Source organism: Tyto alba, unplaced genomic scaffold, assembly GCF_018691265.1.
Source record: "Tyto alba isolate M040663 unplaced genomic scaffold, T.alba_DEE_v4.0 Super-Scaffold_13, whole genome shotgun sequence".
Classification (NCBI taxonomy): domain Eukaryota; kingdom Metazoa; phylum Chordata; class Aves; order Strigiformes; family Tytonidae; genus Tyto; species Tyto alba.
Genome location: NW_024881275.1, coordinates 8,212,097 through 8,226,289, shown reverse-complemented (window position 1 = coordinate 8,226,289; position 14,193 = coordinate 8,212,097). Strand labels below are relative to the sequence as shown.

At 39.2% G+C, this 14,193-nt stretch overlaps 1 protein-coding gene across 1 annotated transcript in view; it reads left to right on the top strand.

The window, feature by feature from the left end:
• Positions 1 to 11: 11 nt before the first annotated feature.
• The window catches only part of MSH3 (mutS homolog 3), a 116,093-nt gene continuing 101,911 nt past the window's right edge, over positions 12 to 14,193 (top strand). Inside the window, exons 1-8 of the mRNA XM_032995504.2 lie at positions 12 to 228; positions 1,906 to 2,029; positions 3,056 to 3,279; positions 6,434 to 6,646; positions 7,938 to 8,054; positions 8,831 to 8,948; positions 10,246 to 10,391; positions 11,360 to 11,526. Coding sequence (XP_032851395.2) covers positions 112 to 228; positions 1,906 to 2,029; positions 3,056 to 3,279; positions 6,434 to 6,646; positions 7,938 to 8,054; positions 8,831 to 8,948; positions 10,246 to 10,391; positions 11,360 to 11,526 — 1,226 coding nt within the window. The 5' untranslated portion in view covers positions 12 to 111. The remainder of the gene's footprint in view (positions 229 to 1,905; positions 2,030 to 3,055; positions 3,280 to 6,433; positions 6,647 to 7,937; positions 8,055 to 8,830; positions 8,949 to 10,245; positions 10,392 to 11,359; positions 11,527 to 14,193) is intronic.

The following is a 14,193-nucleotide window of genomic DNA, read 5'->3' as shown; positions in this document are numbered from 1 at the left end:
TCCCTGGCGGTCCCGCCCCGCGCTTCGCCGTCGCATCCGGCGAGGGAAGGGGGTGGGGGGGTGCGGGCTGCCGGTGACCCCGTTACCTCGGCCCGGGGTCCGCCATTCGCCATGCCGCGGGGGCGGCGGCGGGAACGCGGCGGCGGCGGCGGGGGGCAGCAGCTGGTGCTGAGCAGGTTCTTCGGAGCGGCGGGGAGCGGCGGGAAGCAGGGTGCCGCCCGGCAGACGGTGCGCCCCGGGCGGCGGCGGAGGTTGGGGCTCAGGGCGCCCGAAGGGCTCGGGCCGGGCCTGCTGAGGCCCTGCGTGACCCCTCTTGGTGGTGGCGGAGGGCCCCCGGGCTTCGCTGGCTACCCGCGGTCAGAAAGTCCTGTCAGAAGGGATGGGCAGGGCCTTCCAGCCACCAGCGCTCGCCGTAGCATCTTTGCCTTCTGTAGCACAGGGCAGCGGTATCTCGTCTTTCAGGAAACAGCCAGGATGTGCCCATTTTCTAGCAGCTGCAGCTCGATGTGGGTTGGGTGAGCTTGGCAAAGCCAGTGTGCCAGTTCGTATCCCCAGGGGCTTCCTTCGCTCCCTTGCTGGAGTGTCGGACCTTCTGGCGCAGGTTCTGCCTCTTGGCATGCAGTGGGTCGAGCTCGTGGCCCAGGTCACAGAGCTCAGACTCATTGCTGTTAGGTGCAGGGTCAAGAGCCTGCAGTGTTCCAGCAGCCTCCTCACGTTGCTGCTGGGATTAAATTGCTGTCTCTTAGCAATTGGATTTCATTATGACTGTATTTTCCAGTCTCCCTGTAGTTAATGTTTCTGTCCCTGGAAAGGCATGTGCTTTTTTCATCTGTGTTTCAAGTCAGCCTTTTTTGTTATCTTTGGTTTAAGTATATCTTGAAAGGTGTGATTACCACTTTCTGTCCATGCAGAAGAACTGCATACCAGTTGGTGTTAATCTGGTGGTATATAATAGTGGACTGAAAGAAGCTCTTTGCAACTCACGTGAGCTGCACATACAGATACGTTACGTAGAGGGTATGGACTTACTTGCTGAAAGTAGAGTCCCTTCTTATATGGAGATTGAATTTCCCTGGTAGTACACTTGAACCATCTGAGATGACTGTGTGAAATGTGGATACAAGCTGCTAAAAGCACCTGTTGCGTGTTTACCTGCAAAGTGAAATAGTAGTGTGTTTATACATTGTTGCAGTTGCAAGTTGCCTCTCTATTCATACCTCTTGCCTTCTGTCAAACAATACATCAATGGTGAAACAACATGAATGAATTAAAAGTGCATGTGCCAAAAGTCATATAAGGAGCAGTGGTCGGAAGTACTGCATTCTATACAAACCCAGGATGGTGCTAGCTAGGTGTTTACGGATAGTTTAGGAAAACCTTTTAAGCCTCGTTTAACACTTCCAGGATGGTGTGGAAAAGATAGTCTTATATCATCAGGACATAGGCCATAGGAAGTCGTGCATCTCAGAGGTGAATATCCAGTATCTGGCAAGAAGAGGGCTCTGAACTGTGGGAATGAGGATTTGCAGAAGAGATCTGATTTAGGCACAGGGTGGTAGCGTGTGGTATGATGGGAAAGTCTGTTAAGTGCTGGTTCAGTTCTCTGCCAGAGGTAGCTCTAAGCTGTCTTTTGAAGCCATGGTAGATGCAGGTGTTTCTTTTATAGCACAACAGCCAACTTGTTCACAGAATGCACTATTTCTCTTCCTCCTGTAACCTTGAATGTTACAAGAACTGTTTTATAAACAAAAGATGTAGGTAGGTAAAATAGTTAGGGATTTTATGCATGGTAAATCAACTTTGTATTTTACATCATCTCTTCATGAAATCCTTGGGTGCATTATTGTCTTTTATTGGGGATGGCAAAGAGGAAAAAGTAACTGAACTTCTTTGTTTATGTTTCAGGCTTCTGAATTTGGCACAAAAAGGAGAACATCAATTGAAAGCAATGAACCATGTGAAAAGAAAACCAAGGCACAACAAATTACTCTAGAAGACATCTGTAATCCACCAAAGACTCAGGATAAAAGTGAGTTGACCATAAACAAACGTTCAAGCATTTATACCCAATAAATAGTTTGTCATTGTGCAGTGTAAAAAATTTGTCAGCAGATACTTTAGTAACTGTCTCTTGAGTGTAAGATACATCTCTGAAGAGCCATTGTGAGCATACTAGCTATACTGTTAAAGCACCTTTCTGTTTCTCAGAAATTAGGTATTTGAGCCTTGCTTCAGGATTACTCTGCAAATCCCCTTCAGCAGGCTCAGCTTTAACAGGTTGTTCAGTCAGTGAAGTCCAGATGTCCAGGCAGAAATGCTGCAACTTCTCTTTCTGTGCTGGTTTAACAGTCTGTCTTTTAGATTCAGGCTGAAGCATGACTGACACCTCACAGCTCTGTGGAGTCTGACCTGTGACTGGCATATCTAAAGGCTACCTCAGAGTAAATAGTTCTATTGCAGTGATCTTAACTGTGAAATGACAGCCACTTAATTACATTGAAGTTGCCTGTGCTTCATCTGGCTTTGAACCAAGAATTCTAGAAATTGCTGAGGCTAGTAGAAAAACACATCAGTGAATATAAAGTTCATTACACTTACACTTAACTGAAAAGAATTAGCCCCTATGATTTTTTTTTATAGAGGGAATTATATTCAGTTTTGTGAGTGATGGTTTGAAGTATCACTAAGACACCATCAACTAGCAATACTGTCTGCTTAAAAACTGGACTGAAAAAATACCATTCATCTTCCAATATCTTGGCTAATTTTGTGGCTTTGCAGTTATCAGTCCAGAAAATAATTGTGCTTCTTTTCCCATGCGTAAAGAAGCATACAAGTGAGGAGTACTCATTTTCCAAGGAAGTTAACCAAGCTGATTACATGGATGATTCTGTCAGGCTGGAACAAATACTGCAGTGGGAAAGGAGAAGGAATGTAGGGGAAAGAGAGACAGAGCAAAATGTTTGCATTCTTTGCTTACTGATGTCATTCTAATAGACATTCTGTTGTAGAAAATAAGTTGCTAATATGTTTTTGTTGTGTATTTTTACTGAAGAAGAACCTCAGAAGTGTGAAAAGCCCCGTATATGTTTGCAAACTCTAGACAGACTGAGAGAATTCTGCAGTGATTCAGACCAACAGTGTAACAGAGTCCGGGAGGATAGTTTTCAGGAGAAAGAATCCCTGAGTTTGGAAAAAAGTCCCAGTATTACTGGGAGAAGTTCAGAATTGAAAAGCCCTCCTCAGTCTCGGGACAGTAGCCCAAAGGTTGCTCAGAAGGTATGTAGAGCTTTGGTCCAGTGCTGTGTAGATTATTTTTTATGGTTTAAAAAACACAAGCTTTGGCACAGAATTGCTTGCGTGTTTGTGTGTTCTGCCGTGAAATACTGCAGCCAGTAGGCCAGTGTTTGTGTATGAATGCTTTCCTGGAACGCTTAGGAGAGTGAGCAGAATGCCTCTTAGAACTCTTCAATGGTATAATTGAAAAAAGCAGTAATGGGAGTGCAAAAACACTGGCAGTGTAGCTTATTGTGAACAACCTATAATATCAAAATAACAAATGTTCAATGTGGCCCTTTGCTAAGCTTTCTTTCAGTTCTGTCAGTTTTGATACAGTCTGTAAAATGCCTAACAGGCTTTCTTTGCAAAAATAAGAATTGTTATGGAGATGTAGCTTAATCCAGTTGCTAACAAATCTTAGCTACTAAAGATATCACTGTTTTTTCATCTGCAGAAAGTATGGATAGGTCTCATGCAAAATTATCGTTATGATACAAGTTGATAAGAGTGTAACAGTACTTTGCTTCCCCTTTAATTATGGGGCTAATTAACATTAGTTAATTGGCTGCGTTTTGGTGTCAGCTTGCTCAGTTTGAAGTATTCAAGTCCTAAAGGGCATCTGATGGCTTACTGTGGTGGTGCTGCATTGAGACTGTTGTGGTTTAAACCTGGCCAGCAGCCAAACACCACACAGCTACTCACTCCCCCTCTCCCTCCCAGGGGATAGGGGAGAGAATTGGAGGGTAAAGGGAGACTCATAGGTTGTGACAAAAACAATTTAATAATTGAAATAAAATAAAAACAGTAATAGAAATGCACAGTGTGATTGCTTACCACCCGCTGGCTGATACCCAGCCTGCTCCTGACTAGGAATCTTGAAGAAAACAAATATCCTGAAACCACAATTTGAGAAACGAGAAGCATCCCCCCTCCTCCTCTTCCTGGCCACCCCCCCTTTATACAATGAGCATGATATTACATGGCATGGAATATTCCATTGGCCAGTTTGGGTCCGTTGCTCTGTCTGTGCTCCCTTCCAGCTTCTTGTGTACCTGCACACAGGCAGGACATGGGGAGTTGGAGAGTCCTTGATCTCTTGGCAACAGCTGAAAACATCAGTGTATGATCAACATTGTTTTCATACCAGATCCCATACTGAATCCAAAGCACAGCACTATTCTAGCTACTAAGAAGAAAAATTAACTATCCCAGCCGAAACCAGGACAGAGACTCAACTGCTCTTTACCAAAGCTTTACATCTGGCTTTCTGAAGGAAGGAGGTTGTATGAAAGGTTGCATAGTTGATTTGAACTTCCTTGTCTGAAGGTCATGACCTTAAACTGGGGTGTCTGGATTGTGTGACCATGAGATCAAAACAAGAATAGTGAAATAAACAGTCTGTGGCAAGAGGTTTCTTTTGTGATAAGGGATTGAGATTATATAGGTGTGGGCAGTTGGAGAACATAGAAAACTGATTCCTTCTCTGTCCCTCTTTTTCAAACTCTTGTCTAGCTGGAACTTCTTAATTTCTGACCGTTTGTCTATCCAGTTTCATTGACACCAGATGCTGCCCCTGATAATCTATAAATCATTCTTTAGCATGTCTCACAGATGTTTGAGAACCAATTCTGGATGCTGAAGGTATAAAATACGTGTTTTACACATGCATGCATGTGAAACATGCATGAGGAGTATTTAGTAACTTTCTCTTGTATGATACTGGAGACAGCATGTGCCTGGCACAGGTGGTCAGTTAAAAATGCATGTTACAGTAACTGCAGTAGAAGTGCGTGTATAGTGAGCAAAGCCACATGCAACTCTCCTTCCACCAAGCTGCGGGCCTAAAATGGTTGTTTCTGCAGAATTCATGTTTCTCTTTTTCATGTATCAACAGGTGCAGTATCTCTGCCTTCCTATTCCAAAGTTGTCTTCCAATGCACTTAACACTGCTGTGTTATAGCAGTATTTCCGCTGCATATTCATATACTTAGATGCTTATTGCTAATCCAATCTTGGGTCTAGTTGATCACAGATGGTGAGATTATGACAGCTGTTAAATCTCCCTTCCTAGATCATTAGGAAGGTCAGCTAAGTGTTCTTTTTTTCCTCTTGTTTTCTGACTGCATTCCTTGTACCTTCCTGCCACCCAAAGTGTATGATTTGTGTGTGCTCTGAGTTACTATTGCTTCTAAACAGTCTGTTGACTTTGTTCCTTGTAATCTAAATGAGACATTTGTTAGAATGTGAAGTTTACCAGGTTTATTTGCAGATATAGAAACTCACAGCACAACCTCATAAATTTTTTGTTTTGTATAGTTATAGGTGTTAAAAACTGTGGAGAGTGTTGTCTTTTTATTTTTTTTGTAACCAGTATTTTGAGTACTTGATATTATGATGTAAGTGAGGAGGAACTTTGCTGTAAGTGAAGTGCACCTTATTAGTGTTGTTCACTGCGCTTCTAAAAGACCAAATCCATCACCCTGCTTACAGTATGGAACAAAAAGTTGTAGAGCTGAATCTGCTTGGCTAGCATAGGCTACATAATGTCATTGCAAATGATAAACCCTAGAGAGAGTGGACTCAAACCCTTAACTGTTAAGGGTTTTAGAAACTTCAATATAGATTTTCTGTGTTTAAGAATAAATTCTTTTGGGAGGTTTGCTGAGCTTATGCAGAAAGGCCAGAGTGGAAAAGAAATATGGTTTTGGTGCTTGAGACAGTGAACTGAGACTCAAATTGTTTTATTTCTTGGTTTACTGTGGATTTTGGAACATCATTAATCTCTCTGTGCTGCAGTTTCTCATCAGTAAATTGGAATGGTAATTCATCCTTATTTTTATATCTGGCCAGTTTAGACTGCCAGTTTAGTCTTAAGATACAATAGGGATCTGATTTCAGCTGAAATGTCTGAGGGCTGTTGTAAAGCAAGTTGACTAATTGATGAAAAATCTTTGAGTTTCATGACTTTTTAATTCCTTTTAATTCCAGATAAATTGCATTCTGTATATCCTACTTCAATAGTTTTGTTGCAGTTCTTGGGGCTATTTACTGCAAGAACAGTCTTCAGCTCTATGGTCGATGTGAGTGGAGGTCTGCAGGGATGATTGATTTATTTGATGATTCTTAACTATACTTTTCCATTTTTTATTTACAGGAGGAGTTTCGCTGTGATCTGAGTCAGTTTTCTGCATCTTTTAAGTCTTACGAAAGTACTCAAAATATTTCGGATATAAATCTTAATAAGAGAACCAAAAGCATTTACACTCCACTAGAACTTCAATTTATAGAAATGAAGAAACAGTATAAAGATGCTGTTTTGTGTGTGGAATGTGGATACAAATACCGCTTCTTTGGAGAAGATGCAGAGGTAATTTTTGCCAGGGTTATGGAAAGATACTTGCATTATGTTAGTACTGTACTAGGTCTATGGCCCCTTACAGAAGGAAGGTTTTTGGGGGCTGTAAATTTCATGGGCTTTTTTAATACTTGAAATCAAGATGGAGAAAATCTGCATGCTTGAATTGAAGACGATATATTGCACTTTTTACAAAAACAGCATTTATTATTTTGTAATCATATGATAGAACTTGCTGTCCTGCATATTAGGAACTTAAGATGAGGTCCCAGAATAATTACTTGTCAGCACTGAAGCTGAAAAACTTTCAGAGGTGAGTTTTCTATCATGGCCCAAAACGCTACTGGGAGTATTTCAGTTTGGAAGACAGTGGAGCAAGTTGTTTAAAAGTAGGTGAATATACCTGATATAGACTGAGTGCAGAGAGCATCTTGGATGCATGTTCAGATTCAGCACCTACACATTCCAGATCTGTAGGAACTGGAAAGTACTTTGTAAAAAGCATAATTTTAAAGTGACAGTTCATAAATTGTTCATAATGAGTTTTATCATGATCTGTCCCCCAGTCATTGCTACCAACCTTTGATCTGTGCTATTTCCACGCTCAAGACCAGTGAGAAACTTTGCTTAGTTACTGGGAATTAATTTTCCTGATCAAATTTGTACTGTGTAATTTGTCTACTCATTTACTGGTGCATTCGCATTCCAGAAATAGGAATATACTATCCAGGTACACAGTTCAGTGTTTGACTGCAGTTCCTGCATAAGACCAGTTTCCCTAGTCAGTGAACATCTACCTTTTTGCCAAGGGGCAAAAAAGCAAATACAAATCATACATTATAATGCCACATTTTAGCAAGCATTGTTACTCTTCTTCTATGAAGCATTTAGTTTCCACTTCTGTTTGATACTGATTTTTCTGTATTTTAATTTATTAGCTAGCTTAATACCATCTTTATAACCACAATTAAAAGAGCTCCATTCTTTCTGCGTTTTTAGTGTTGTGAAAATTGTGGTTGACCCTTTGTTGAGCTGTGTTGCAGAATCCTTTTGTGGGTTGTTTACCTCACGATGATAAAGATCAAGGTGCAGCATAATAATCTGACATGTGAACTCTTATACTAAAGCCCCTGTTTGTGTCAACATGCTGGGACAGGATGGTGGGGGACCTGCTCCCTGGGATTTTTCCTATAATGTTTTTCCTTGGACTTTTAATTGTAGTTGTGCGTCAGTGTTGTCACATAAATGAGCTCCTGTATGGTATTTTGAACTATTGGCTAACACTTCTTCTTGTACTTTACAGATTGCAGCTAAAGAACTAAACATTTACTGTCATCAGGATCATAACTTTATGACTGCCAGTATACCAAGTCACAGACTGTTTGTCCACGTACGGCGACTTGTAGCAAAAGGATATAAGGTTATCCCTGAGTTTTATTAAATGATATAAAGTACAGAATAGCACTGAAATAACTTGCACTTACTGTTCTAGAGTCTTACTTCAACTGAGAAATAGGAAACTCGTTATCACCCGTTTTTGCAATTAAAATGGCTAACTTTGTTTCAATTTCTCTATTCTGGTATCATGAAATTTAAGTAGATTCAAGCTTCCCCTGCTTTACAGAAAAATATCTTAAAGTTTCCTAGAACAGTTCTAGAACAGGTTTGTTTTTTTTTTTTTTTTCATCAAGTCTTTGCATTTGATAAAGAGAAATTTATATATCTGCTCTCTTGTTTTCCATCAAATCCTTGTTTTTCTTATTCCAGCCCATATTTTTTTTCCTCTTTTCTTTCCTATTGTTGACCTTTTTAATTCTGTGACTTTCTGTTGATACCTCTTTTTTTTTTTTTTTTTTTTTTTCTGCTTGTGAGAAAAGGATTGGTTAAATTTTAAATTGATTGCAGCAACTATTCTCTGACAACTGGTGAACTCTAGCTAAATTGTTTCAAAATAGGACAAGAAGCACAGGGGCAGAAGTTGAAAGGGCAGTTAGAAGTGGATAGAGTGTAAGGAAAATCAGTGCCTTATTGTCTCATTAGTAGGATTGATGTTAGCCTCTGCCCTTCCTGCTCAGCTTTAACGATGCACTTGCTGTTTGCACATCTTAAAAGATCACCAAATTTATAAAATAAATAATAAAAAAAAATCATTTGTTATCAAAGAGCTAACTTTGTTTCTTGTCTGTGTGCCTGTAGGTTGGAGTAGTAAAACAAATGGAAACTGCAGCATTGAAGGCTGCTGGAGAAAATAAAAGTTCTCTCTTCAGCCGGAAACTGACTGCTCTCTACACAAAGTCTACGCTTATTGGAGAAGATATCCTTTTCAAAGAAATTTGTTTTCACACTAATCTTTGGTGTATGAAAGGCCATAATTGTAGTATTATCACCTAGATGGAAAATGAGTAGCTAGTGACATAAAAATGGCAGCAGGAAATAAAGTTCCTTTAATTTTATGTTGTGGTAGAACGTTGTGCTGGCTCTATAAAGAATTTAATCTCTTCAGGGCTTTAGGTTTGCTGTGAAATGGCAGAGCTTGTGTTTACTGTAGTTGCATTCTGAAGTCAGAGAGTGGATTTCCCAAGTCTACAGTGTTCTGTAGGTCTTGTCTTCAACTAGGTGTTTCACCAGATTGAGAATGCATAACATTAGTGATTCAGGAGGGTGTGAAGGAAGAAGAATTGACTGATGTCAACAATTCGCTTTAAGTGTCAAGAAAGTGAGAAAGTTAATGGGCTGTTAAAAATCTAGCTGAGTCGTTAACTCCGACAATTGTAACATAGAAAATGGAAAAAGGAGATCTAAACAGCTTTTAACCAGTGAAGTTTTAATTTCTTTCCTTCCAGTTTTTGTTTTCCTGTCTCCTGCCTTAACTACCTCATGTTTTTTTTCTTTAATTTCTCAAACTAGTACTTACTAGAGACCAAGAGCGGAAAAGATTGTTAGATTAATGCCTCTGAGGTTGCACTTACGGAAAGCAGATGATGAAGTCCTGAGACTTTGTTGGAAAACTTCTAGTGTATTTACAGACTCTCTTGTGATGGTTGGCAAGCTCAATGAAAGCAGGCTCAGAAGTATGACCCAACCTGGTGAAGAGATACTGGGGCAAGCTTTCAATGCAACTAATTTAATGCTTCTGCTAAGGTGTAGAGTTCTGTTTAACTCAGTGTATTGGTGCTTTTCAGCTGATGCATACCTAATGCATTTAGTTTTTTCTGTTAGGTGCATGTGGTTTGTGGATATGAAGTCAAAATTACAAGGTGGAGCAGCCCATGTGCAGAATCAGCTGCTGGTTTAACTTTTGATGCAGCTGCTCTTGCTTGAATGGGCAGACTCACAGACATAGTCAAAGATTGTCTTTGCATGAGCTGATGAAATCTGTGCATCAGGTAACTGCCTGTCTTGTGAAGACAACCACTGACTTCAGTCCTCATGCTGATGGTCATCTGAAGTTCACTTAAAATCACAGTAGGAGTCGAACTAATAAAAGTCAAATAGACCTTTACTCTAGAAAGCCCAGCACAAAAAAACTAGTTGAGAGGGATTTAGATCTAGAAGGACCTATGAATAATACACCGAATTCGATGTACTACTTTTTTTTTAACATTTGTTACATGTGAACCCTTTGCTGAAGCTAGATGATTCTGCAGATGTTGAAGAGGTAACAACAGATGTCCCTGATAACTACCTCCTCTGTATCTGTGAAAACGGAGAAAACTTAAAAGACAGGAAGAAAGGTGACACTGTTATAGGCGTTATGGTAAGTTAATTTCACAGGGGAATCAGTATTTTAGGGTTTGTGTGGGATTTTTTTGGGGGTTGTTTTGTTGTATTTTTTTGAGAGGTGGGTGGTTATCTTAAATTAATGAATGTTCTGTTGCTCAGATTTTTTTTTTTTTTAATTTTGTATTTTTTTTGCAACAAGGCGTGTGTGAGTTGTGATGGCTTTGTATTTGAAAACTTCACTAAAAGTCAGGAGTTGATGGTTGAATATTCCTGATACCGTTTTTGCTGCTGTATCAGTTGAGAAGATAGCTGTGTTTTAACCACATACAGGGAAAGCATTAGTTCAGATGCTTTACTAACCTTAAAGTTTGAATGTTTTTAGGTCAATGTTTTAAAGGTAGCAAGCACTTTTTTCCTCTACAAAATACTGTTCTTTAGAGGAAGAGACTTTTTTTACTGTTTGCACTTCAGATTTGTATTCTCTTTTATGGTATAGTTTAAAACCAGGATTGTTTAACTGACAAAACACAGCGATAACTGAAGCCCAGTCTGCTGATAATTCATTAATTTAAAAGCATCTTGGTTGTGCTTGTATTTGAATGTCACACTGCAGCTGGGAGAGAACAACAAAAGCATGTTCCGGGATGAGTTTCAAGGCTGAATTACATATACCTTCCATAGACTTCTAATTATATAGATTTGCCTAGCAAAAAAAGTGGAGCAATGATGGACTGATGATAACCAGAGCACGTTTAAATTTTTAAGGTATTGTTATTTATCAGGACAAAATTGTGGTAGTCTTTTGAAGTTACTACAATATCATAGATTTGAAAAACACAATTACATATTTTTCATCTACCACTTTCACTAAGCGTGTGGGTGCTATGTAATTTTGTGCTATACACCACAAATTTTCTTTCTCACTTAACAATTTGTGTCACTGAAACACTCCCTCAAAAGGTAAATATTCAGTGCATTTTTTTTTTTTTTTTTATTTGACAGGCAATCCAACCAACTACTGGAGAAGTAATTTTTGACAGTTTTCGGGATGGTGCATCTCGTTCAGAATTAGAGTCTCGGATTTTGCACCTGCAGCCAGTTGAAATAATACTTCCATCTAGCTTGTCAGATCAATCTGAAAAGCTCATCAACAGTATAACCTCCATGAGGTATGTTCTGTGGGGATTTTTTTTTTTCTTACGGTATCGCTATTGGCAAGAGTTTAGAGCCAGAAGCAAGCATGTATGTGTAGTTCTGTCAAGGCCCATTTCCAAATGGCTATAGTTTTGCTGCTGGGTTGAAAATTCCCCAAATCCTACTGAGTTCTGGGCACTCATTCTTAAATTGTATTTAGACTGAAATTCTTGGCTTCTGTCTCAGGCCTTTGAAAGATTTGTGCACCGTAACATTTGTTGTTTTCATTTAGATCATTTTGCTCCCACACTCCTGATCATGTGATCTGCTGGATTTATTTCAGAGCTCATGCACTTCTCTTTTGCATCTGAAAGTGGTGTTATGTGGCTGTTTTTCCTGTTTGTCATAGTCTTAAGATCTCTAAAAGCCATGAAACTTTTTCTATTAATGTAGATAGGTGTAGAAAACCTTTACAACTGGTATGTCTTTCTGTTTGTCCTATTACACTGTCTTGAACTTGGATACAGACTGGAAGTATTGTGACTCATCATCTGTTTATACTTTTACTCTCTGTGTATTTCAAGAGTAAATTTGTTATGTGTTTTCTATATCAGTTTTACTGTGGAATAAAGACAGAATAGGATGTAATGTGTAGGATAATAGATGAAAGTTAAAGCAATCCTGTGAACATGTGCTGAACTTGTGGAATCTTGCAGATGCAATTTTTATGAGAAAATACCAGTTTTTCACTTTTTTTTTAGTCTACAGCCCAAAGCTGCATGAGAACTAGCTTAGAACTTGGCATTTCTGTTTTGAATTAACTAGTCAGAAAGCATAATATTTTTCTTTTATGTGTTAAGAAAACCGGAGCTAAAGAAAGGCAAAGAAAAATGAATGTATTACATAGGCAAATCTTTAGGGGGAAAGATACAAATTTTGTTATCTTGACATATTGTAAAGATAGACAGACGCATCACAGTCACATGGATGGTAGCCACCTGACATAGTCAACTCTGTACCTTGACTACCTCACCTAAACGTTGCCCAAGTCTTGTAGCTTCCTCTAATGCTCCAGACAGCTGAGCTGCTTAATCAGTGTGCTCCACAGCATTCCTTTCCCCACCTGCCAGTGTAATCCTTCATCCACTTTTACTAAAAAAAACTCCACAGTTGACACGGAGTGGTGGGTAGACAGTCATCTATCTCATCAGGAAAAGATGATTTTGTGGCCCATTATAGGAACTTGCGCAGATGTTGCTGTACTCGGATTTCAAGTGTATATGTAAATGAGAGGCAAGACTGACAGGAGGGACTGAAAACGTCTAATTTGGTGTTAGGCATATTAAGAAGATGGGATTTGTGAAAGTGGTGTATTTGTCATGATTCAGTGGTGGTGTGATGCTGAACACTTCTAGTGAAGAAGGGTGCTCTTGTCTTACTAAGCTCCTCTGTTCTCTCAGCTCAGGTATGGACTGCAAAGCCATAAGGAGTTGAAAAGATCAACTCTAATTAGATCTACTAAGCAAGTAATATCAGTGTATTTCATTGAAGTAAAATTGCTTGTTAAGACTTGGGCAGATGAAATATCAGATTAGGAAGTAACAAACCTTTTCCAGTTGCCAACAGATGCACATATTTGCCTTGCTAATCCTTTCACTTTTATAACTTTCTCTTTTGCAAATTAATTCTATATGAGTATGCTGAAAATATTGCTAAATATACCATGATGAAGATTAAGAATTCTTGGTTTTCTTTGTGGTTTTTGTTTGTTTGTTTGTTTGGTTTGTTTGTTTGTTTTTTTGTGGTCGTGGTGGTGGTGGTGTGCACTGGCAGTTTTGTGGAAGCCAAGGAAAGGTAATATGAGATAGTAAACCAACACAGCAAGTGCATTGTTCAGAAACAACTATTTGAGTTGTGTGTTAAGGTAATCCTGATGCAGGTTAGAGTGTGATTGTATTTTTTTCTCCTTTGGTTGTGCACAGCTGAAAATGTTAGGAAGTAATTTCTATTAAGAACAAAAAATACCACCCATTTGCCGATTTTGTGAACAGATATTAGTTTGTAGGTTTCTCCCCTTTCTGATAATTTACTAGGCAGCTCTCTAGTGTAAATGTTCTTGATTACATGAGTACAGTTAAAACACATTACTTTGGTACGCTTCAGTAGCCTTATTTCAAACATGCTTCATGGATTTTCTCAAATCAAAGATTTAACCACTAGAGGGCCCTGAAGTATTTAATTTCAGTGGTTTCAGTATGCTGCTGTCTTGTGCTTTTAACTAGGTTCTAGTTTTTGTATTATTGCTTTTATGCAGGCAGTAATTTTATTTTAATGCATATTGAGTGGTCCAAAGTATTCAGTTTTGGTTATTGTCCACTACCTGGTAATTTAATTCTTTGTCTGCTCTTTTCAAATACCTCCTGGTGAAAATCATCCATTAGCTGGGAAAGATTTAATTTTTATAATTTTTTAAGACCTTTCTGACTAAAACCATGGGACATAGATCTTGTGTTTCAAGAAGACTCCTCATCTCTTTGTGTATTTATAATGTAGCAGAAAACCACTGAATGTATAAAACCAGGGGACAGATGGGTGAGAAAAATAGTCCCAGGAAGTACACAGCTTTATACATCTTGGAGTGGTTAAGACCAGAGAAGAGAAGGGTGTTTCTGCTCACTGTATGCTCATGTCATGTAAGAATT